The sequence below is a fragment of the Sinocyclocheilus rhinocerous genome, unplaced genomic scaffold (assembly GCF_001515625.1).
Source record: "Sinocyclocheilus rhinocerous isolate Xijiao unplaced genomic scaffold, SAMN03320098_v1.1 scaffold288, whole genome shotgun sequence".
Taxonomy (NCBI): Eukaryota; Metazoa; Chordata; class Actinopteri; order Cypriniformes; family Cyprinidae; genus Sinocyclocheilus; species Sinocyclocheilus rhinocerous.
The window spans coordinates 482,460-509,862 of record NW_015635021.1 but is presented as its reverse complement, the minus strand read 5'-3'; the positions used below and the strand labels follow the sequence as shown (position 1 = coordinate 509,862).

The 27,403-nt window shown below is 36.9% G+C and overlaps 1 protein-coding gene across 1 annotated transcript; it reads right to left on the bottom strand.

Annotated features, from left to right (window-relative positions):
* Positions 1 to 1,042: 1,042 nt before the first annotated feature.
* LOC107746019 (Krueppel-like factor 3) lies at positions 1,043 to 16,364 on the bottom strand. Its single transcript, XM_016560063.1, has 7 exons — positions 16,151 to 16,364; positions 9,089 to 9,131; positions 7,621 to 8,019; positions 6,454 to 6,586; positions 6,133 to 6,274; positions 3,801 to 3,949; positions 1,043 to 3,025 (listed from the first exon to the last, which is right to left on the bottom strand). Exons 2-7 carry the CDS (start codon positions 9,119 to 9,121, stop codon positions 2,844 to 2,846), a joined length of 1,038 nt encoding a protein of 345 aa, XP_016415549.1. The 5' UTR covers positions 9,122 to 9,131; positions 16,151 to 16,364; the 3' UTR covers positions 1,043 to 2,843.
* Positions 16,365 to 27,403: the final 11,039 nt, after the last annotated feature.

The following is a 27,403-nucleotide window of genomic DNA, read 5'->3' as shown; positions in this document are numbered from 1 at the left end:
TACAGAACATACTGGGTGTTATTTAGGAGACTAATGCTAATGGGTTGCTAATATAATGTCTATAATAATTTGGAATCCATCCTAATAGGATCGAGAACAATTTGCTAAGATCTTCCCTTATAACTGAAATTCATATCTATTAGGATCTTATTTAATGAATTAGTTTTTTTTTTTCCAAATTATGCCGTTAATTCCATTAGGATTTCTTTTGGGACTAGGGAATTCTTAAGGCATTTCAATGAGAGAGACCTGCAGTCAGGTTGGTCAAATAAAGCAAAATGCAACACAATGACACTACAGCTTCAAACATAATGTGAATACAACACATACATGTGCATGTAAAGCTAATAATTCAGCTAAATCATATTTTGTATTTAATCTCATCGTGTCAACAGGTTTGTTGTCAGGTTAAGGTTAGATTTGGGTTTAGCAACTGTCATCGTCTCTGTATAAACCCCACTGCACTTGTGAGATATATTAATAGATACCTTGAATATAATATTAATACAGTGACACCAACTGTATGTGTACGTGTGTGAACAACAGAAAAGCACTGACACATGGAGAAGCAGAGCTGTCCCTGAATGGTGCGGCACTGTCAAGCGCCTTTGTTTGATGCGGATTGCAGCGCCATCTAGCGGTGGTTTTATACACGTACAAGCCACTTTCAAATTCAGTTTGCATTTCATATATATATATATATATATATATATATATATATATATTAATATCTCCATTATCCTATCTGATTAGTTCATTTCTGTAATGTGTAGGTTTATACATTAGACCAAGAAACAAATTCTTCATCCTTTTTCTCAGTAATTCTTTCTTTGACTCATCTCAATCGTTTCATTAAGGACTTTTACCTTTCTTATGTAAGCTCCCCCTTGTTCTTTTCCTCCTTCAAAACAGTTGAGAAGAGAAAAACAGGAACCGGTCTATTACAAACTGTTAAACTACCATAAGAAAGAGAAAAAACTGAGATACTGTATAGCCCAAAGCTCAAAGCTATTCATGAACCCCCATTTACACATATTTGCCATTTTAAATCTATTTTTTAAAGTGCACTGTTTCCGTTTACACATTGCCCTTAACAAACATCTGTTCACGTAAAAATGATTTGCAAAACAGAAAAACAAGAGTACACTCGTCCCTGCATATATCCATGACTATCTCACGCGTTTAACAAATTTCTCACAAACAAAGTGTTAGCAGTAAGACAATGTTACCCATAACCTAGATGAACACACTCTAATAAAATAATGCCCCTTATTGAATGGTTCACATTTATCACATTTCTCCACCTAAACATCCCTCAGTGAAATAATAGTTTACCCTTTTGAGCCTCGGACACTGGATTTGATAAAAGACACAACAAAATATTTAGGATTATACGAATATTCATGATTACAGAAATTATTCAAATATGAATAATGGTGAGATTAAGCAAAATAAAGCTTGCTATAAGTCCTTGCAACTAACATGTATGTGTTGGACGACCAAGCGTTCAATTTTCAGACCTGCCTATTAGCATTTAAGACATCATTTTGAACTCTCACACTTACGTTCTACTTGTGTTTTTAACATGTATGTAGGGTCAAAATCATGACTATATTTTCATTACTAAATCATAAATTGTGCATGTGCATAGTTGCAAGAACTTACACAGTACATAGTACTTACGGTAATAAACTACAGTATTAATTCATGATTACAATTAATAAAACACGCCACTGTTTCACTAAGTAAATAATAGGTCAGGTGCTCGGAAGCTACTTTTGGAACCAAAAACTTTTTGTCAAAACTTAACTCTTTAGAGTCAAACTATAAAGACCCATTCACACCAAGGACGATAACTATAACAATATAGTTTCAAAAATAGTTCTAAATGTAAAAGAATAGCAGAGTCCACAACTATAATTTGTGGACAACTATAATGATTTCTTCCAACCATAAAAACATTGACAGCCAAACAGAATCCATTCTGCTTTAAAGCGCTTGAGCATTTAAAGTGGCAGATGACAAAACTGCAGCGCGTGCTTATAATAAACAGAATATTATCGTGGGTTGGTGTAGTTATCATTCTTGGTGTGAACGGGCCTTAACGACTGACCGACCCAATCAAACGATCTCAGGAAACATATGAAGGTGTAAAACAATCAGCCTTGGTCCTTACACTGAAACATGAAACACACATGCTGAATACATATACAGGACCTGCGTATACACATTCGTTTTTTTGAATAATATAAAAAAGAGAAAAAAATCACATTGTGCAGGTTTGACCCGAGTTGCATCTTAAAACAACATTTAAAGTGTGAAACTGGCCGAGGTGTGTGTGTGTGTTTGTATATGTGTGTGACTAGCTACTGATATACTGTAAATGTATTTTGCTTGTTTGTGTAGTGCTGTAACTGGAACAATGGGCCCTCTGACCAGCAGAGGGGTAAAACAGAATGGTAGAGAGACGTGAATAGAGAGACAAAGGAGAGAGAGAGTGCTTGGTATCAAGAAAAGACTTAAAGGTGCCTATTGTTTTGAATTTGAATGGCATTCAATTTTGCCTATATAAGGGTCATATCCACAGCACTATCAACGTTTGTCCGAATCCATAGTAAAGGTGACAAAATCCATTTGGACAATAATTCTTTTCATGAAGTACGAGCTAGCCATCATATTATCCATCAACTCCACTCGTTCTTCTTACATGCATCGTTTCCTGAACAGAAAATGGACGGGAAACACAAAACGGCCCTTAACATCACTGAAGATGAAGCTCCTGTTGAGCAACGGCTTAATCGAAGGTGCAATTTCTGCTCCGTTCACATGTTGCAGTATTGAGTTCACATCAGTAGGTGGCGCTTCTTGTGCAGGGCGAGGTGATCGGAGCGGGAGAAGGTGCGATCACAGTCAGGGCACTGGAATGGCTTTACACCCGTGTGCTTCCGAAAGTGACGGGTCAGCTCATCAGAGCGGGCGAACTTCCACGTACAGCCTTCCCACATGCACTTGTAAGGCTTCTCTCCTAAACGGTCACACAAAGAGTAGGGAAGGAACATTTAGACGAGTCTTTATTTATCCGAATGAATAGTATCTGAGTAAGAGTAAATGAGCATCTGTATACGGGCCAATAAAAATCTCTAAGATGATTAAAAAGTATTTGATGATAAAAAAAACAATAATAAAAGTGATTAATAAAAAGTTTTTTAAAAAAGCATCTAGAAATCTTTTGTAACATTATAAATGTCTTTACTGTCATTTTTGATGAATTTAATGTGTCCTTGCTGAACAAAAGCATTCATTTCTTTCTTAAATAAATACATAAATCTCCCCCAAACTTTTGAATAGTAGCATATCATGGTTTTAAACTGAAAATAAAAAACCTTTCTTGAGCAGAAAATCAGCATATTAGAATGATTTCTGAAGGATCATGTGACACTGAAAACTGGCGTAATTCAGCTTTGACTCACAGGAATAAATTACATTTTAAAATAGATTCAAATACAAAAACTTATTTTAAATTATAATAATAATTTTCAATATTACTGTTTTTCTTTATTTTAGATCAAATAAATGCAGCTTTGGTGAGCAATAATAATTTATAAAAAAAATGTTTTCTCAACAAAAAGATCAAGTCCCATATCACACAGAACAAGTGTATTTATGCAGTTTTTGTGTGAATTGCATTTGTATTGTATTTTTGAACTTACATCCAGAATACATCCAGGCAAAAAAAATGAGCGTCACATAGTTTATTTTGCATGTATGAACAAAAGTCTTTGCATATATAGCCTATGTACCTGTATGTGTGCGTCTGTGAGCTTTCAGGTGGGAGCTTTTGGTATAGACTTTATTGCAGCCATTGAAGTCACAGCAATGAATTCGACGCTTCTTCAGTGGATCTGGAGACTCTACCTTTCGACGTACAATCACAGAGTGTGTGTTTCCCCTGTTAAAGACAAAAAGAAAGATAAATGTATTCATGGTCTCCACAACCACTTTGTTTGAAGTGCACCTCTTGCTTTAACCACCAGGGGTCAGATTCATAATAGGGGCACTTTAATTACAGTACACTGATGTCAAATGTTGCATTTATGATATTTATTAGTAGTACTTGCTTGCTGAAGCAAGAATCCTTATTACTGCTCACACGTAGGCCTTAACCACAAGGAACTAAAGTGGGTAACTCGTTCCGCACCGTTGAATAATACATCCAATTGTGCAGCTTTTTGAGGAAAGGCTGTTACTTTTCTAAGTGACTGGACTCACGATTTCCAACTTGCAGACAGTAAACCAGTTGAAAAAAACTCTTATACATTTACTTAGAGGAACACCTCTTACTGTAAGTTCCTGCCTAAATACACCCTGTAATTAAATACATCCTTCTCTCTCTCTCTCTTTCTCTCATCTCTCCATTAAACCTCTCTATACACTTTACCCTCCCTGTCTGTTTCAGCTACATATTTTCAATCTTCGATTACAATGTCACTTATTCACCCACTTTCTGACATTTGTTCCTAAAAGCAGCTGTTTTCTGGCACCGCACCCAATATAAAATTATCATTCTACCTTCCTCCTCCCTTCCTCTCTCAATCAAGCGCTTTCTCCTCCCTTCCTCATCGCTTCTTTCTCTGTATTTCACCACTTTTTTTCTTTTCTGTCACACAGTATGTCCATAACTGATGACACCAGACCCACTGGCAGACATCACACACACACACACACTGTGAAAGTGCACTAAACCACATACAAATAAGAATCCAAAAATGTCTACACAAACTCTCAAGCATGCACTTATATGTGCTCAAGCATGACCCCATGAGGGTTTGAAGAATACGTGGAGACACACTGTCTCTGAAATGCATGCTGGGGGATTTTATCAGACCCACAGCAAGAAACATCAGATACAGAAATATATGCATTACACCACACATACATACACACATGGCTGAAAGAGAACTGTAGGCCAAATGTACTATAAATGAGATCCATAATAGACAGACAGACATATATATATATATATATAGAGAGAGAGAGAGAGAGAGAGAGTTGGACAGATACTATGTGTACAGTATGTGTAGCATTTGTTTCTGTGTCTAATTACAGGTTTCTGTATAGAATCCAGTAGGCTGTTTTTACAAGCAGATGTACAGTGTTGACTGGGGATGAACCGCTGTAAATGTGTAAAAACATGCAACAAAACCCCTTAAAGGTCCCCTGAAATGCTTAGAAACACGCAGCGTTACTCTATGTGTTGGCGTCATTTTAACTGAAACAGGAAGACAGGTGAGAAGCTGAAGTACGATGTGACGTCAAAAAATTGTTGAGCCGTTTTGGCCGAAGTGATGAACTGCAAGTTTGAATGCTTATATCTTCTAAATGCGAATTTTGTCACTGTTTTGGAGCACACTGCCTTATAGATAACCTTAAGACTAACATATTGATACTAACACCCAAAAAACTTTAACTTTGATTTCATGGGGACTTTAAAGTGTCAAGCTGTGACCTGTCTCATAAAGAAATTCACAATCGCATACACATACGCAAACTCATTTCATTTAACCACAACATAAACATTTTTAATATATATATATATATATATAGTATACATACAAAGTTGTTCTGTCATGAAACTCTAGATGGCGCAGGCCAATAGGTTCTCAATCTGACATAATCACATCATTATTCACATGGCACAGCCGATTGGTTTCTTTTCGCATCAGCAGCCAATGAGCTTGCTGCTCAACATTCACATACTTGGCTAGTGCTTGCTGTAGCAGTGTAGCAGAAACCCTCCACCTTCCCCAGCTCCACCTGTATAGATCTGCTGCACGGTTATTTCATATATATTATATATGCAGCAGCAGTATTTCTCACATGCTCACAGCAGCATATCTGTGGATGTCTTGACAGTAGCAAGTCTCAGTATTTGCTCTGAAACAGCAGCAGCAGCGTAGCAGATCTATTCCACCAAGACCAAACTCAATAACATTGCCATGTATATTACCATGCTGAAGAGTTGTCATGACAGAAATTACAGTATTGACAGTATTATCCGTGATCATACAAAATAAATGGTGATATAACGAAAAAAACTGAGCGTATGTGTGTGTTTGAGGACTCGGTACTCACTCATAACTTGGTGGGACAGTAATGATGGGTGAGGTTAGTTCCTGGCTGTAGGAATCCTGAGCGTGTTCAAGGTAGGGCTCAGATTTGATTGGCTTGAGGAGCTCATGGTTGTCTGGATGATTCTCTGACTTCATTATAGGGACTGAAGACAAGAAACAAGAAACAAATCAATCAGCCAAACAAAAATATGTAAGGATATATTATTACAACTGTCACCCACTAAAACTCATGAGAAGAGAGTGAGAGCATGTGTTTGGAAATGTGTTGTTTGCTTCAAAAGTGAATATGCTTGTGTGTGATAGAGCATGTCATTCCACTTACACTGTGTGTGGTTAGTAGGATCATCAGGTGTGACGGGTGATATCATGATGGAGGGAGACAGGTGTAGGGCAGGAGGGTAGAGCACAGATAACGGCTGCAGCATAGAAAGTACTGGTACAATAGATGTCAAAACCTGCATCACATGTAGACCAGAAAAACAAACACAGATGGATTATGACACGAGAAATGTCTGTTGGTCTCTAAGTTTTAGATAAGACGTCACAGGGGTTCTTTCTATGACATACACTTTTGTTCAGAAGTTCAGGCTCAAGATTCAAGATTTTTATTTTTTGGATGCAAGTATGCATTAAATTTATCAAACGTAAAAAAGTAAAGATTTTTACATACATTTTCTATTTCAAATAAATACTATTTTGAACTTTCTATTTACCAAATAATCCTAGAAAAATGTATCACGAGTTTCCACAAAAATATGAAGCAGCATAACTGTTTTCAAATTTGATAATAATAATGAGAAAAGTTTCACGAGCAGCAAATCAGCATGTTAGAATGATTTTTAAAGGATCATGTGACACTGAAGACTGAAAATTCTGGATGCCATCACAGGAATAAATTACATTTAAAAACAGATTGAAATAGAAAAAAAATATTTTAAATTGTAATAATATTTCACAATGTTACTGTTTTGCTGTATATTTGCAGCCTTGGTGAGCATAAGTGACTTCTTTCAAAAACGTTAAAAATCTTGCGACCCCAAATAGTATTATCATCCATGTTAGTCACATAACAAAACCATTTTTTGGTGGACAAAAAGTTTTTCAAATATTAACAAGCATTATCATAAAAAATATTAATACTACTTATTAATATGTTTTGTTAAAAATATATTTTCTATTAAAAAATGAATTAATAATAAATTATATTTTAAATTAAACATTTTCTTATCAAAGATGTATTCTCAAATCATTACATGTATGAATTGCATTTTTTATATATTTTTGAAATTGTCAAATCATACTGACATATGTGACAAAGCTAATAAAATTAGAAATGTATAGATATATACCATGTTTTTTGTTGTTGTTGTTTTTTTGCACATGTAAATTGGATTACCATGTCAATAACATTGCATGGGAATATGGTAATCATTCAGCACCACGGTATCACCACAGCACTTTTTTTGAAAGGCATCACCACTATTCTTACCGGTGGAATGGGAAGGGTCAGTGGTGGGGTCAGCCTTGTCTGAGATGACCCAGAAGTGCTTCCTGTTACAGAGCCGGAGCCGGAGCCAAGGCGAGGACGTGACACCGGACTGGAGCAATCAAAAGGGGATGGGGGAGTGGCTCTGGGTGATGATGATGCCAGAGATGAGGAAGGCGACGAAACGGAGGATCTTTTGGTGGTCAAGTCGACAGGTTCGGTCTGGGACTGATGGACATCCTGGGACTGAGGGTGTGTGTGAAGGGGGCTCATGTAGGAGTAATGTGCTTGGTGGTAGTGAGGAGAGTATAGGTGAGCTGTGGAAGTAGGGACCACGGAAGGTGACAATACAACTCCAAATGCCTCAGGTGTAGGTTTAATCAGGTAAGTCGGGTAAAATGACTGAGAGAAAAAGAGAGAGAGACGTTAAACATGCTGTGAATAGCATATTTTCACATTCACATGTACATAATTACACAAGCACTCATATAAAGCAGCTGCGCTGAGCAGCAGTTGAGCCTGGGGAGTATAAACCGACAAAAAATACTAACTTTGAATGACTGAGCATGAGCCAAATTCAACTTCCCACCCCATATAAACTCCTAACCTAATGAGAAAGGAATGCATGTCCATCTGCAGCCAGCGGAAGAGAGAAAAAAGAGCAAGTACGAGATGAGCTTTAGAGATACATTTTGTAAGATCCTAAGAATAAACTCATGCAATTCAAAAATATCCTTATTAGTCTCTATCAATGAGTCTCGTGTTATTACCAAGAATTCAAAGATGGATACTGCACTAGAACAAACACACCAATGGCCCAAGACCAGGGTGTTCAGATGGCCAAGTGCCAGGCAGCCCATTGTGTGTTAGTTGGTAAGGCAGGTTTGTTTTTGGAAACGGAAAGTGAAGCATTGTTTTCTTTAAAATCGCATAAACCGTATACAAAGAACTAGACAAGCATCAGGAAGGTGGAGAAACATTTCAGATTAGTCCAAAACCACTTCTACTGGCTAACAGACTTCAATCAGGTTAAATGCCATATCGAATTTAAAGCAAATGTGTTTACAATGGCACACACTGTATAAAGGTCCTAGATTGTGTTATTTTCACAAGTTTTTTCAGATGTTTCATCAGCTGAACAATCGGTTAAACAACAGTACAATCCTTGTTTTCATTCCTGTCAAAAATTAAATATGGCGCTACCCTGACTAAGGTCTATACACTAAACAAAAAAAATGTCACAAAAACTGTTAGTATTTTTCACAAATGATTACAAAGAACACCTTGAATTAAACTTTTTAAGCAGAAAGACTGAAAAAGTATGTTCTCATAAAACTTTGCAACTTCAAAAAAACTATTTTTACAGTGTAGAAGGGATCTCTACAAAACCTTTCAGAAATTATTTATACTATCATACCAACCATTTCTTAACAATTTATTTGAGAATATTTACGCTTTAAACCATACTCACCATGTCTGGCTTTATTGGGTCACACCTGAGCATGGCTGGAATTCTAGGAAAATACAAAGAACAAAGAGTAGAATATCAGATAGCAACCAAAAATCTGGCATTAGAGACATGTCATGAGCCATCAGGAAGTCATTCTTCATTCAAAGCACACAGAAGCAGAGAAGCATGAAACACTAATCACTTAAAGTACAGGGGAAGTCACAATGCCCAGGGCTATGAACGCTGTTTGTGTGTGGTTGTACATAAGATTGCAACACTATTAGGAGTTTTTCCACCTGACCCACATACCCAGTGGTCTTGGGAAACAGCGAGGCCACATTCTACTACTGCTACTAAATGCTACTATTTCATCCGTAGGTAATGATTCATTCCCTGATCTTAACACATCTTAGGGTGTTTTTTTTAACTTCAGGGGCTTTTTGTCCAGGATGTTTTTTTTTTTTTTTTAACTAACTGATAACTTTCCTACTTTATGTGTTAAATGGCAGTTACATTAAAACTGCTTCGGGAGTTTACAAATTTTTATTTTTTTTTTTTAAAGAAATCTCTTATGCTCACCAAGGCTGCATTTATTTGATTAAAATACCGTAAAAACAGTAATATTTTGAAATGTTTTGTCCATTATAATATATTTACAATTTTTATTAGATCATAAATGTCTTACTGTCACTTTTGATCAGTTTGAAGGGGTCATATGATGCGATTTCAATTTGTGGTTGCCGCAAGCCCGCCGGCTGCGCCGTTCTCAAGCCCACCGTCTGTCATTCACTCAGCCCGCTGGCCGTTCCTCATTCTAGCCGATGTTCTTTTTAGCAACATCATATGACCCCTTTAATGTGTCTTTGGCACTCTTTGCTGAATAAAAGTACTGAACATTTGAATGGAACTGTTTATAAAAAAATACAAATTAATAATATAAATACATTTATTGTAAATATGATATCCTGATCAAAGAGTTAAATGCAAGTTCATCAATTTTACAAATGAGTCAAAATAAAATAAATAATTTTACACAACTTTTACTGTCCCCCGGTAAAAAAATTCCACCATAATCCAAGGTTAATGTATTCAAAGCATGCTTTGAATATGAGACAATGACAAAGCAAAATCAATCTATGAAATTAATCTTACCAAGACAAAGAAGTCAACTATTTTATTCTAAATAAATTTAAATCTAATTTCCACCACAGAATGCTATTAAACACAATACATCATCTGAAATGTGATGGAAATGTTTATACCAGAAAAATGTGATGCCAGTATTGTTTGATATTGTAGGCAGACAGATTAAATAATCTAGTGAGAGTGTGAAAAGTGTATTATGAGTTTATTTAGTAACAGTCTACAGGGTCAAAAGAGTCCACGACAGAAGAATAACACAGCTAACAAGTCTACAATGCACAAAGGAAGCTAAAAGCTAAAGATGAAAGGTCTACAGCACTACCAGCTCATCAGATATCTTAGATATGGTCATGTTGTCTTGCGACCACAAAAGAGACAAATATGTTTTGCACTTTGATCTGTCTGTGTGTTTTGTGTGAGCGCACAAAGCCAGACACAAAGATGCAGGTGCTACAGTCTATAGGTACTACAGGTGCTATAGGTGCTGATCAATTTCTATTTCCAAAAATGAAAGTAAAAATTATCCAGGACTTGTTTTCATGGGAATTCAGGAACGGGATGTGGGACTTCAGTGAGCCATGAGACTGACTTCATGATATGTGAGTGCTTTTACAGTCCAAAGTCTGAGAGACAGAGCAAGAAAGAAAGAGAGGGGTGAATGTAAAGTCTCTTTTTACAATCATTAACCCAGGGTGGTGCTGTTAACACACACACACACACACACACACACACACAGAGAACAATCCATACTAGGTCTACTGAGTCCAGATCCACTCCCAGCAAACTGAACACTCCTCAGTCCTCAGACACGCATATATAAACAGGACTACTATCGCAAGAGACAATGCCGATCACACACACACACACACACAGGCTTGTGAAACATTCCCTTTGGCCCCAGGGTCAGGTGTGGGTTAACAGAACAACGTATTGAAGCGTACACACAAACACAGACATACTCATCCAAACCTGAAACCAATAGTATAGAATTCCATACAGATAAAGAGACACATCAAAACATAAGACAAGTCACAACATACTGTATGAGTTAAACACCACTCAAGACCTGTTTGAATACTTTACTAAGAGGAAGTTTTTGGAACTAGACTCTGTTTTCTTGTCTGTAGAGTTTTAAATGAATAATTCAGCCAATACTAAAAGTTCTACCACCATTTATCCACCATCACGTTAAGCCTGTATGACTTTCTTTCTTCAATTAAACACAAAATGAGTTTTGGAGAATGTGCAGGCTGTTCTTTTCCATACAATGAGAGTGAATACCGTGCTACCAAGCTGCAAATATAACAAAAAAAGCATCACAGATCCACATATGCAACTCTATATACTGTTGGACACCTCATTTATCACCCAGCGACCCTGCAGAGGACAAGCGTTTTGAAAAATGGATGGATGGATGGATCTTATTTTGTGTTCCATGGAGAAAGAAAATGAAAGTTACATGGGTTTGGAATGACATGAGAGTGAGTAAATAATGACAGATTTTTATTATTGGTTGAATTAACCTCACATTTAGAAAACTGCACCAGCTGAACCCTCTTTAATATTCTGATGAAAATAAGGGTTGTATGTAGGCCTCTATGTACACTACAGTTCATAAGTTTGGGGTTTGTAAGATTTGTACTTATCAAAGCACAGGTTTTCTTTTCAACTTGTCTGCAGAAGCATCAAGGTCTGTTAAGCTCCCTCTTGGGAAATCTTAGTCAAACAAACAGCCCTTTTCCAAATAAGAGACAGGCATTTTTTATATCGCTATCATAGCTGTTGCACTCGGACAGACCTCGCTAAGGAAAAATAAACGCTGTTTTGATACATACATACAAGTATACTTAAAAATATACTTGAACTTTACTTAAGTATACTTACTCAAATAAACTTGAAGTATACTACTTTTTGGTAAGGGTAGCTATAGATAGATAGATAGATAGATAGATAGAGGTGTTCAAAACTGTCCTCCGGGCTTGGCAGAGTTCACGTGAACCTGTTATATTAATCATGAAACCTTTCACTGCTAACAACAACAAGCACACACTCACATACACACACAAATAAACACACAAGACCGTCAATTAAATTTTACAGTCTCATAAAATAAAGAGAGGTTAGTACATGCTTCACCAGATGCGGTTAGTACAGAGAGATTGGAGTGCCAACTAGCGCAAGACTTCATAACACATGAAACACCAATAATTATCATTTTCTGTGAGCAATTAAATTAAGATGTTTAAATGCTTAATTTTACTATAATTATAGTCTTTGTGAGTTGATAGCACAATCTGTTTCTACCCTCGATCTCTCTACCTCTGTCATATCTGATCATCACTTCAACATTAAGATGTAATGGTAATGACGAGGGCCCTATAAATCAGCTGAAAACCAACATTTAGAAAAATCCAATGTTTTAAAAGATCTTGTGAATCACACATTAACAGCTTTATACTGTATGTTAACAAAGTTAAAGCTCTTAACCAATGGCTAAGTTTAATATTTCTAAGGTTTAGTGTCATTTTTTTTCTTGAATGCTGTGGTGTGTGTTTAACCTCGGGCGGTGTGAACGAGTAGAACGACTCTTTCTGTCAAATCTACCATGTGTGATACCTTATAAATTACACACGCTCTTCACTTAACATTGCAGACCGTTGAAGTAGGCAAATCCATTAAGGCACACACACACACACACACACACTCAAAACCACAGAATGCCAGTGTTACACTCTAATGCAGTTTCCTAGTGGAGAGAAATGGTCCGGCTTGCTGACATGAAGAAAATGCGAAGACCAAAATTACAAAGTACAGAATCTAATAGCAAACCCATGTAAAGCCCAAAACCAAACTAAATGGCTCTGGTTCAGTGCACACAACCCGTCAATAACCGCCGCTCTCGTTAGTACAGAGAGATTGGAGTGCCAACTAGCGCAAGACTTCATAACACATGAAACACCAATAATTATCATTTTCTGTGAGCAATTAAATTAAGATGTTTAAATGCTTAATTTTACTATAATTATAGTCTTTGTGAGTTGATAGCACAATCTGTTTCTACCCTCGATCTCTCTACCTCTGTCATATCTGATCATCACTTCAACATTAAGATGTAATGGTAATGACGAGGGCCCTATAAATCAGCTGAAAACCAACATTTAGAAAAATCCAATGTTTTAAAAGATCTTGTGAATCACACATTAACAGCTTTATACTGTATGTTAACAAGGTTAAAGCTCTTAAATAGTGTGGCTAAGTTTAATATTTACAAGTATCTTTAGGTTTTAGGGTCATTATTTATTATTTTTCTTGAATGCTGTGGTGTGTGTTTAACCTCGGGCGGTGTGAACGAGTAGAACGACTCTTTCTGTCAAATCTACCATGTGTGATACCTTATAAATTACACACGCTCTTCACTTAACATTGCAGACCGTTGAAGTAGGCAAATCCATTAAGGCACACACACACACACACACACACTCAAAACCACAGAATGCCAGTGTTACACTCTAATGCAGTTTCCTAGTGGAGAGAAATGGTCCGGCTTGCTGACATGAAGAAAATGCGAAGACCAAAATTACAAAGTACAGAATCTAATAGCAAACCCATGTAAAGCCCAAAACCAAACTAAATGGCTCTGGTTCAGTGCACACAACCCGTCAATAACCGCCGCTCTCAGATAACAGGTTTTCAGCCAGGTGCCAGGTATCTGAGAGATGCATGAGATCTGAGATTGAACGGGATGATCACAATGTGAAAAACTTTACAGATAGGCTTCTATCTGACTGAAATTTTGGCCGAAGACCAAATTTAGCAAGAGGGCCGCAATGTGTCTGTTATTGTTTCCATAGTGAGACTAACACATAGAGAGGCTCTGCTACATGGGGGCCATAGATTCCCTTCTGGCCTTTCCTCAAACTAAAGAAAAAGAGAAAGACAGACAGAGAGCAAGAGAGAGGCTGAGCATTTTAACAATGGTATGCGGCTTTGAAAATGATCCTCTTTTGTAGTGGATTGTTTGTGTGTGTATTGCGATAACATCAGAGTATTGATCCAAGGAAAGAGTCATGTAAGTGGGTGGAGGGTCTAGGCATGTGTATGTGTGTGTGTGTGTGTGTGTGTGTTCACTCCCCTCAGTTAGCCTCCCCTCAAATGCTGAAAACAGGAAAAGAGGCTCCATGTGCCAGATGGATTGTCTGACGCAAACCTCAGCCTTGAAACAAAGCTCAGAATACAACAGCCTTACTGACCCTGGGACTTTGACTATTAGTTTTATTGTATTTAATTTTCACACCAATAATGCTATGTCCACCATGCACATATGTACTGTACACATAATCTTCATACAGTCCAAAATGCAGGGGCAGGATGTTCAGATTTTGAATAGCTGAACATACACACATTCTAAATGCAGGCCAAGCTGATCACAAACCAACCCAATTACAGCAGAAGCCTACAGAATTGGGCTTGGAGCCACATTAAATAATATTTTAGACTTTAAAAAGTTAGAATTTTGTCTGTTATTCATTCAACAAAAACTATGTATGCACAAAATTTAATTTGAATAATTTTAATGAACAATCCAAGTGACCTTATATGATTAAAAGTTCAGTTGTTCATGCACACTAAGTACATAAAATATATGAATCAAGGTGTCATGACATTTCTAACTGTTTAAATGTAGATTAACTGAAGACCTGTCAAGTATTTTAATGCAATACTGTTTGTTAACATTTAAACTTCTTATAAAGAGTTGCAGGTCCCAACTCAGAAATGTGACAAAATAAATGTTTAGTTAAAAAATGCAACTGAGCCAAAAGCACACTCCAACATGATCCTGCACGCATGTTCCTATACAGTGCGTATAATTTGCCTGAAAATTATATTTGCATATAAGCTCTAGCACTGATCATATGGACTGAGAGACTGTAAATAATGTCAATTATTCATTCTGATAGAGTACAAGATTCAAGTTTATGTCCAGCTAAGAACACAGTATCAGTACAACAATAAAACAGTAAGTGCTAAAAGAGCAATATAAATACAACTCACAATAATCCGAACAAATAGTCTAGATGGCAATGACATGGTCGTCAATATTTCTGTTGTTCAAAAAAAAAAAAAAAAATGCAATTCATACAATGCTGGTAAATTACTTGAATTCACTTCTTTGATGAACATGCTTCTTAATTCAAGTAATTTTGATTTTGTGATATTGCTTAAGTACAAATATCTGGATGGTGTAACTGTCCAAGGACTATAATAATAATAAAAAAACAAGTTTTGTATAAAATAGACCACTTTAAATGCTCTTCATTGCATGTCAAGGCCATTAAATGTTTAAAAATATCACATTTTTCAAATGGAGTAACCCCAAAAAAACTTCTTAATACTGACTTTTGATAAAATGTTTGTACAATCACGTATAAAATATTTTGGTACTTTTTTTTTACAAAACTTTTAGACATTGTAGATCCATTAAATTCATGTTTGCATGAATTTATTTATTTTTTTTACAAAAATTGTTTACTTTTTTCGTATAAACATGAATACATAGATGATATTTCTGAAAACTTGGCACATATGTTAAACTAGATTCTTAAAAGATTTCTCGTTGTCATCATCTCAGACATCCTTATTTGACACTGACCCATACATCTGTCAAAACTACTTTAGAAGTAGTTACTGCAGAAGTTCAGTATATTGTGTAAAATAAAACATTCTAAAATGGACAAAAGAAATGTAAAAAAATTTTTTTTTTTTTACTTATATAGGCTACACGATTCATACGTGTGTATTTTGTTTTGTTTTATTGAATATTAAATATTAATTTATATAAATCAATTAAAGATGGACTAAATTGTTTATAACTACAGCAGGACGGTTTGATTGTGCCTGTTTGAAGTTAGACTATGGTATTTAATGAATATAGCAACTTACTTGTCAGTGAATATTTCTCAAGTTAAAAGTGCGCCGTTACGAAGGACCGCAGACGACAGCAACAACCCGGATCACAATGGCATGAAACACATCCAAATGACACACTTTAGGCTGACGCCGAAAAAACTTCACCGAAAGTTACGAAACAACTTCTTGTCCAAGTGTTTAAAGTGTCCTGAGTGAATTGAGCGTCTATCACATGATTAGGGCAGGCCGGGCGTGCGCTCGCGGGAGGTGAGGGTGGGGCGCGATCTTGGCTCCAGATACGCGCAACCGGAGACAGGAGGGGGCAGAAGAGAGGAGAAAGGGCTGTTTGTGTCTGTGTGTGTGTGTGTGTGTGTGTGTGTGTGTGTGTGCCTGCCTGCCTCTCCCTCTCCGCCCTTTCCTTCCTTCTCTGTTTGTCTCTCTCTATCTCTCCTTCTTTCCCTTCCTGACAAGACACGCCTCACAGTTTCAAAGATCTGACAAGTGTGGATAAATAAAGGTCGCCAGGTTCTCTAACAATGAATGAAGACAAATGACTTACATAATTTAGCTACACATTATACATTTTTATTTCATGTCGGTAAAAGCATGCTGAGGGCAAAAGGACCCACTGTAAATATTATATTTAAATAATTTCATGATTTATAGCTATATACTGGTCAAAATTTTGGAATAATTAAGTTTTTTTGTATGCATTTTAAAGGAGTCTCTTATGCTCACCAAGGCTGCATTTATTTGATCAAACACACAGTAAAACTGTAGTATTGTTAGATACTGTTTTCTATTTTAGTATATTTTAAAATGTAATTTTCAGCATCATTACTCCAGTCTTCAGTGTCACATGATCCTTCAGAAATCATTCTAATATGCTGACTTGGTGTTCAGATATTATCAGTTATTATTGGTGCTTAAATATTAATAATGGTCCTTATTATCAATGTCAAAAACAGTTTTTTCAATATTTTTCTGTAAACTGTAATACTCACACTGGGTTCCCGCTTGTTCTGTAAACATTTGTGAATATTGCTGCTATTATAGCGGGGACCCGACACATATCACTGAGAGCTGCTATCAGTATAGACTGGTTGCTGAAGTTATTGTATACTGAAGTTATGCCAAGTCTTCTGTAACAATAACATATCGCGTACCTGATGACGCCAGTGCACATTAACCCAACCTGTGTCTATTTACCCGGAATAATAAAGAAAACCATTCAGATTGATCAGACCTTCACTAGAACTACACTCGCCCCCAACACTCTCACTCTCTCACCCACCCACATCTCTCCATTTGCGCACACCCGCAAAACCAATACTGCACAACTGTGAATTTATTTGCTTTTTGGCAGTTAGGGGCGTGGAAGTGGAACTGATGAAACTCCACGCACACAAGTTTGTTTGTATGCATGTATTCATATTGTACAAACCCACTTTGCATGTGTGCGTGGATTGCAGAGGGTGTCAAATGATTATGACTGTTATATCTATAATTTTATGGCTATAATATTATAATATTATATACGGGATTAGTTTCCACTGTTATGCTGATGATACTCAACTATATATCTCAACAAGACCAGACAAAACTTCTAAATTATCTAAGCTAACAGAGTGTGTTAAAAATGTAAAAGATTGGATGACCAATAATTTTCTCCTATTAAATTCGGATAAGATAATAGTGTTCATCGTCTGTTTGATTACGTCTTTAATTGATTTTTCCGTACATTTCTGCCATATGTACATTGACTGACAGTCACCACTGATGAGCTACCACTAAATATTGTAGAAACTTAATTTGCTGTAAAGTTGCTTTGCAATGATTTGTATCGTGAAAAGCGCTGTACAAATAAACGTGAATTGAATTTAATTGAATAATATTGTATGTGTGTGTGTGTGGGTGGATGTGGTTGTATAGGCAGGAATTTCAGACAGCCTGTTTTTCAGTGATTAATTAGTGAAACAATAGCAGATGGTGTCATTTTGCTTGTAAATGCACAATAGAAAACGCCTTTGCCAAAACATTTTCAGGTAAGTCAAGTTGGGCAAAAATTAGTAATGAAAAAGATGCCAAATATCCGGAAACTTTCTGCTTTCATTTGGTTTACGCTGTCAAATAAAAACGTAATACTCTTGAAATGAGTTAGCAAACTTTACACCTTCTATGAGTCCAAAATAGAATGCAAAAATATTTTTAGAATGTTAGTTAAAGCATGATCTCATGAAAGCCATTATGTCATCATAGACTCATTCTCCCAGCCAATGAGAATTATCTCATGATGTCATGGAGGATGGAACATATGCACTTATCTTGTCTCATTCATTCAGGGCTTTGCAAACAATAAAACAGTGTGTCAAGAACCAATAACAATACAACAGAATTGACTCCAACACATACTTAGAAAGAATCCAAAAATATTCAATAATCACTATTTCTTTAATATATATATATATATATATATTTTTTTTTTTTTTATTTAGTTCAGATTACAAATAGACAGCATTTATAAATTTGTGTATTTTTTGTACAATTTGGACAAATTCCTAAACACACACACACACGTGTATCCACAAGCATGTGTAGCACACACATGAAACCAAACACCTACTTTATTTAACAGATTTCAAACAACACACTAACAATCAATATCAATAATGTAAAGTTCATAATGCACAGCCAATGAATGAGTTCATGGATTCTTAGGTAATTTATGAAGACCACAAGTAATTTTGAGCATATATAAAAGATGAATCACAAACAAAGACTAGCTCTATATTACAGAACAATGAGGAAAATATTTTCATCATCGGATCAAAGTGATTTTGAACACAATTTAAAACCGAGTCCCCTAAAGTTACATTTAATTCTAGCTGATTTGGACAATATTAGTGAGACACTGCAAGATTTAACTTTATGCTTAACATGACGTGTTGTATTCTACACATTCTACAAGTGTGGTGGCAAATACTATCACTTACTTTCACAGAGTGAGAAAGTTTGAAAAATTATATCTATGGTTATGAATTAAACTCACATAGATAAACGGACGGATGGACAGGCAGAGATAGATAGATAGCACTTCTAATTTGGTGGTCTGTACTTTATTGCTTTTGTTTTTTTTACTTCAAGGAATGTCATTTGTATAAGGCATCCACCCATCTACAGTGACTTGATAGTTGTTCCACAGCAACACATGGTTTATTAAAATGATGAATTGAGTTGGGTGGCAAAGTGATGCCCTCAGGAGTGAACGACATTGTCTAGAGTTTGTTTATAAAGCCTGCCAAGTAACTTCATCTCACCTCTGCATTTTTAGACCTTTATTAGTTTGTCAGGTGTGGAATTTATGGGAATCAATAACAATATGTGTCATAAAAATGGAATTAGATACAAAATGCTTTCAATTGTCCTCAATTGATTTAGAGGTATTCAGGTCAGAGTAAGGAATTGAGTCGGGTGTGACAAATGCTGTTTTATATAGAAGCTTGTTTCTGCCACAGGACAAAAAAGGTTGTAATTGCGACTTTTTATCTCACAATTCAGACTTTCTTGCAATTCTGAGGAAAAAATTCAGAATTGTGAGATATAAACTTGAGATATTAACTCACAAATGTGAATTTATACTATTTATATTCTGAGAAAAAAAGTCAGAATTGTGAGATATAAACGGACAACTGCTAAACTGTGAGATAAAAAACAAAACTGCAAGATGTAAACTTGGAATTGCAAGAAAAAAGTCAGAATTCTGAGTTTATATCTTGAAATTTTGTCTTTTTTTCTCTCGGAACTGTGTTTATATCTTGTCATTCTGACTTCATATCTCACAATTAAATTTTTCCCTCTCAGAATTTAAAGAAAAAATTCAGAATTGTGAGATAAAAAAGTTGCAATTTTTTCATAGTTGCAACTATGAAAACTAACGGCTTCCATAGTTTTGTGTAAATATGTTACAGGGTATTTGTTTATTTATTATATTTTTTGACCATTGTGGTTAACAGTAAAAAAAAAAAAAGCGGTTAAGCAAACACTATAGGTGCTTTACAACGTTTTCACTTGGTTTAACATGTTCTACAAGTATTCTATATATGTTCTGCTGAACTTCTCAACTTTGCGTTTGCAGGTTCTCTTGAGGATAGATCCAACTTCAGAGGCCAAAATACAGGTTAAAATGTTCACTCTGTCACATGCAGGCATGTACACAAGAGGTTAAACAGGCAGTCATGACAGGGAAAGCACTGGGAATGACAGCTGATATTTATTAGTTTCAAATACTTCACAAACACAGCTTTTATTTCATGTCTATTGCTACACGTGGCCAAGACTTCACCAAAACCCATCCCTCAAGCAATGCTTACCCTTTAAAAGGTTATTGAAAACTCCTATGATAAAGCCAGGACCACACCCAAAACCATTTCTGAAGAATAAGAACCTCCTGGGAAGAGAAGTGGGGGTCTGGATCAATCCATGTCTATTAGTGGTCGACCGATATTGGTTTTTTGACAGCCGATGCCGATGCCGATATCTTGGTAAGCAGGGTGGCCGATATAAAGCCAATATAATTGTATTTATTTTAATTAATATTTAAGACATTTGAAATCATTTGAAAATGCATTAAAAATAAATTTGTAAAATAAACATACTTATACTTTAGATGACAAAGTATTTTTCACAAATAAATAAATATTGAATAAAAATATAATTAAAAAGGAAGTAAACTGTAACCAACAGAGTACTCGTTATATAAAAGCAATCGTTATAATACTTTTTGTATACATTTGAATTCCTTTGTTTAACAGTGCTATCGGATTATTAGACAGAACTGTTAACGACGACGGCGAGCAAGAGGGAGAACGTCTCAGGTTACGTATGTAATCATGGTTCCCTGAGTAGGGAACGAGACACTGCTTCCTCTAGAGAGGACGCAGTGTCTCGTTCCCTACTCAGGGAACCATGGGTACATACGTAACCTGAGACGTTCCCTTTCAAGGGAACTTCGAACTGCGTCCTCTATGGGTTGCTATGGGGAACGGTATACCCACACCACCATGCTGAGGGGAGTGCATGCCAAACTACAGGCGAGCACTAAGTACCAACTCTACCAAAGCAGAGGGAGGCTCGACCTACAGCCTGTTCATTAGAAATCCTGAAGGGTAAGCGTACAGCAATCTTAGCCAAAAAAAAACAGCGCATCAGGGAGGCAGAGTAAGGGCCTAGATCGCCTGATGTTTGCTGGTTTCAGGTGCTCTGGGAAAACAGAGAACTCAACTCTTCACGTGAAAGGAGAACTCCGAATTCAGAAAAGAGGCAGCGTGCTCATAGGCAACCCTCTGATAGAGCGGAGCACTGCTAACCACGAGAGCAGCCCAAGAAGCGGGGAATTCCACTCCTCAGAAGGGGAGAAAATTCGAAAACTCGGAAGAAAGCACCATGCTCATAAATAACCCTCTACAGTGAGGGGAGCGATGCTTCAAGAAATGTATCAACACACACTTACCACCATGTGGATTTTAGAAAGTGCACAGAGCTTAGCATGTGCACTTACCATCGCATGGATTTTATAGATATTTCTAAGCATCTGCTCACAGATGCCCAGAAGTAATGAGTCAAACGGGAGTGGCAAGCTCAAAGACAACCCTCTGAGGCGAGGGGAGAACTGCCTGGCGATAGCACTTCACAAGAAGGGTTTCTTGCAAAAACGCCACCCATACCTCCCGGACATATACTTACCATAACATGGATTTTAAAGATACCGTTCTAAGGGGCCCTCGTGGCACTCTGAAAGAGCAGCCCATAGATGGAAATGGTGCATCCCAAGAACAATATGTTTGAGAAGTCATCAACTCAATCTATGGTATAATGCTGGAATGGCTAGCTGTAAGTTACCTAGCTGAGGGAGCATAACACCCAACTCTCAGCCGAGAGGGAGGCTCGACCTACAGCCTGTTTCATTAGAAAACCTGAAGGGTAAGCGTACAGCAATCTTAGCCAAAAAAAAACAGCGCATCAGGGAGGCAGAGTAAGGGCCTAGATCGCCTGATGTTTGCTGGTTTCAGGTGCTCTGGGAAAACAGAGAACTCAACTCTTCACGTGAAAGGAGAACTCCGAATTCAGAAAAGAGGCAGCGTGCTCATAGGCAACCCTCCGATAGAGGGGAGCACTGCTAACCATGAGACCCACGAAGCGGGGAATTTCACTCCTCAGAAGGGGAGACAATTCGAACGCTCAGAAGAAAGCGAGAGGATGTCTCACCCATAGAGAGATAGCTAGCCAGCGTCTCTTTTACAGGGGGCATCTTCTCATAGACTCTTTCGCGCATCCCCTCGATGCTGGCATAACTCGTATGCTGGAACCGATGGATGCGTGAAGAAAACGGCCTCTTCCATTCCTTCTCGACCTCCGTATGGAGATCAGGAAGAAAAGGAAGGCTCACCTGAGCTGGGGGGCTATGGTCAGACAGATAACGCTCGTCAAGACGACCTCGCGGTGCCACCTTCCTGGCCCGCTTCCATGGCAAGTCAAGTCTTGCCGTGGCGTGATCCATAACCTCCAGTAGCTCATCATACGCAGGGCAGGAGGATTGGGAGGGCTCAGCATCAACTTCTTCTCCCTCCTCAGACATCTCCTGCTCTTCCTGGGCCGAATCCAGCAGAGCACTGGCCGCTGGATCAGACGATGTTAGAGAAATCACATCATCATCCTCCAGCGGCTCACCCTCGTCCATGGCCGACGAGCGTGAGAGCGAAAGGCCCATCCTTAAACTCATCGGCCAGATCCGCCTGCGATCCGCACGACCTCATTCTCCTCCGTGCCTCAGCAGCAGTGGGTCCTGAACCGCGGGGAGTAGACGGCTGCCCCTCCTTCCTCGAAAAGAGAGACAGACGAGAGCGGAGCTTTTTCATTGAAAAACGCTCGCAGTGAACGCAGATTGCCCCCTCGAGGACATCGTGTGCGTGCTCTTCGCCCAAACAAAATACGCGAAGATCATGTGTGTCATCAGGTGTCAAATAACGAAATAACATCTCCTAAACGTCTTGCTAGTGCTCGCCATAATAAGGGAAGAAAGATCGCTCTTACCACCCGAATGCACGCTTCAAACAAAACAGTCACTGAAGACGAAGAAAAGGATGACGTGTTCTCCCGGCGCCTATTTATACTATAGTCGCACCGGTAGTGACGTCATAGGCTGTCGCCGGCCAACATGTTGTTGGTGTTTTTTGAATGTATGCTTCAGACACGGGTCACGTCGAGGCGTTCTCTATAGCGACCCCTAGAGGACGCAGTTCAAAGTTCCCTTGAAAGGGAATGTGAGCACCGTGTGCTCAGGCGCTGCCGCTCTCAGTGCCGTCAAAATAAAAGTCCCGCCACCAACGCATCGGCTTTGAACTTTGAACTGCGTCCTCTAGGGGAATATCGGCCTTGTATCTATTACCTCGAATAATAATAATATCTATTACCTCTGTAAACATGCGCTCCTGGTTAACATATTTACAGTATTGCCTGACAAACACATGGAAATAGATTTGTCACTCACCATACAGAGAAGAAAAAGGATGAGTCATCCCATGAAAGTACCATTTGAATGTACAACCACAAAAACACACACACACATACACACACACACACACACACGCATGCATACATGTGTGTGTGTACATATATATATATATATATATATATATATACTGTATATAAAATATTAATTATATTTAAAATGTTACATCATGTGCTGATGACATGCATTTAAAAAAACTAAAAAAAAATTAAACTTAAGAAATAAAAAAGATAAATAAACAATTTACATGTATGTAAAGCAAGTCATATAAATTGTTCAAAATATATTTTTTAATTATATCAACACCAAAACTTATATATAACACATTTTTCCAAAATGAAGAGTATGGAGTCTAAGTATGAAGAGTAAGGCATGTATTTGCATATAGTGGCATACACATACCAGCACACACACACACTGATAGCCTTGGGGTCCGTTCATAATTTAACAAACATGTCATTCATATGTCATGCTCAGCAGTGGCAGACATGTATCCGTACCTGAGTATGTACATATACACAATACACTATTTGACTTCATCTTCTCCAAAACATTTTACCCAACATTACCCAACGCACAAAAGTATGGAAGCCCGTTTCCGCAAAGGGGAAAAAAAAAGTGATTGTGACTTTTTATATCACAATTCGGATTGTTTTTCCTACTTGAGAAAAACCCAGAATTGCAAGATATAAATTGAGTCAAACAAGTTGTTAAATTGTATTTGAGAGTTTATAAACTTGCAATTCTGAGAAAAAGTCTGAATTGCAAGATATAAACTCACAAATGCTAGAAATTGTGAGATAAAAACTCTGAATTCTGACTTTTACACCTCACAATTCTGAGTTTAAATCTCGCAATTCTGACTTTTTTCTTTGAATTTACATCTCACAATTCTGACTTTTTTCTTTGAATTTACATCTCACAATGCTGACTTTTTTTCTAGCATGGAATAAAAATTCTGATTTCTGAGAATTCTCAGAATTGCGAGAAAAAAGTCTGAATTGTAAAATATTAACTCTGAATTGCAAGGAAAAAAGTCTGAATTTTGACATAAAAAGTCACAATTACCTTTATTTCTTCATCTGATATTTTGTGTCGGAAACAAGCTTCCATACAGTGAATGACACAGAATGCAGTTTATCATCAAATATAACCCGACAGCTCAAAAATCAATTTAATATTACAGGTTTACTGTAGAAAATTGCACTAAGGTCTTTCATGCACTTGCTCAAATTTTTAAGCATATGAATGCAAGTGTGTGAATTTCCACATTACCATGGCAGGGTTAAAATAATGTACTCCTTTTGAGTTTGCTGTTTTGAGGGGTAATAGTTTAAAAATCAACCACTGGGAAAACAAACAAACAAAAAAATAAACATTACTATCAAATTATTGCTAAAAAAATATAGTTCATTCTTTCAGATGACACAATTCCTGATATGCACTTTCTCCATCGTCATGTTCTTTATTTTAAAACCCTTTGTTTGAACACGCTCCAGTCCAAGATGGGCAAAGTATTTTGTGGAAAGCAATCATTCCTGAGGTGTGTTTGGAAACCAATCTCTTAGTACAGATATTGCACAAACAGACACACACGCATCACTGTGAACTGTATCTTCATTGTACGCACTGTATAAATTCAGTTCAAATTCATCACTGTCCGCAGGCTATAGCACAGACATTTAATGAAGCTGTACACACAGCAAGAAAGAGTATCATCTGGTTGCCATGGCCAATCACAATAACAGGCAGACAGAAATGGTGACTTAGTGGTTAAAGACCTAAGCAGTTATCCAAAGTTTCAAACCCAAAGTGACCACAGATGTTCCTGTAGTAAAAATGCCACTTTGGACTGGTCAGGGTCTGTAAATTAAGCTTGTTAATTATACACCATATACATGCATGAAACTGATTTCCATAATGTTACTAGAAATATGCCTACATTAATCAGAATTTTGAGTCATGTAAGTTCCTGCTATTCAACTTATATCTGGTTGAGTGAATTTTACTCAAGGCATGAAGGTTACTAAGGGCACAATGTGTACTAAACATGAATCAGGGAGGCCTTATTGGTAATGAAAAAAGTGATCTTTTATTTCCACAATCTTTAAAAGGACAGCAATTAGAGAAAATAAAACATGTATTGCAAAGAGTATGCCTTTCAAATGTGTTATTTTATTTAATAAAGGTATAATGGTAGCTCACCCAAAATTAAATATAATACAAAAAAATACAAAAATAAAAATACATGCACTACCATTCCAAAGCTTCGGGCCAGTAAGTTTTTTTTTTTTTTTTTAAGAAACACTTTTAGTCAGCAAGGGTGCTTTAAACTGATCAAAAGTGACAAAGACTTTTACAATGTTACAAAAGATTTATATTTCAAATAATGCTGTTCTTTTGAACTTTCTATTCATCAAAGAATCCTGAAAAAATGCATCAGTTTCCACAAAAATATTTAGCGGCACAACAGTTTTCAACATTGATAATAATGAAAAATGTCTGTTGAGCAGCAAATCAGCATATTTAGAATGATTTCTGAAGATCATGTGACACTGAAGACTGGAGTAATGATGCTGAAAATTCAGCTTTGCCATCAAAGGAATAAATTACATTTTAAAATATTTAGAAAAGTTATGTTAAATTGTATATATATCATGGTTTTACATTTTACAGTTATGTTTTGGTAGGTCTTTGGAGGACGAACATTCCTCTCAGATCTTGACAGATTGCATCATTTCCAGCTGCAGCCTCACCCGTGTGCCAAATTTGCATATTACAGGAAAAATGCAGGGTGTTGCACAGAAACTTCAAAAATTGCAGTTACAACAACTCATGGCATCTGTCCAAGACACAGGTTATTTGTTCCGTGTGCATTTATCTTAACTGTGTTATGCGCTTAAAGGCGTATTCAGTACACTCTAAAAATGCTGGGTTGCTTCAACCTAACTTTGGGTCAAATATGGACTAACCCAACCGTTGGGTTAAATTTATGTACATTTAAATTAAATTTTTAACCCAAAAGTTGTGTTAGTCCATATTTGACCCAAAGTTGGGTTGAAACAACCCAGCATTTTTTAGAGTGTACTTTAGTTAGTGAATACAAGAGGTGCTATATATGCCCGTAAACAATGTAATTTATAATTTTTTTTATAACAAGCCACATAAAACTAAATCTCAGCCAAATACAGTATATGACCTGATAGGCTTTTCCTGGTTGTGACAAGAAATTCTACATTCCAGCTCAAACAAAGACTAAAAGCCCATTTCCTCCAAGAGCTGAAGAAATATTTTCAGTTTGACTTCCATAGAGATCTTAGAGACGGTTATGGTTTCAGATTCCATTTTGTTGTGAGTCACGTCAGAGTCATTCAGTTTAGCTGGTCCAACAGAGAAAGCAACAAGACTGGAAATGTGCCTTTACTAATTGAGGCATTTATTAGTTCTCTGTTAACCAGACATCACTCTGAAAATCATAAATCATAAAAGACAAGGTTATAAAACACTCACTAAAACTGACATAATGGAACGCATGAAACAAAGGCTTCCTCAAAACATTTGTTGTTAAAGGTGATAATCTGTCATTTCTGGTGATGTTTGCAATCAAATAGTATTTTAAAAAATGAATAACCATTATAGTATAACAACCACAAATGACTGAGAACCAAATCAGCATATTATAATGATGAAGATCATGTAAAACTTTATCATATATATAT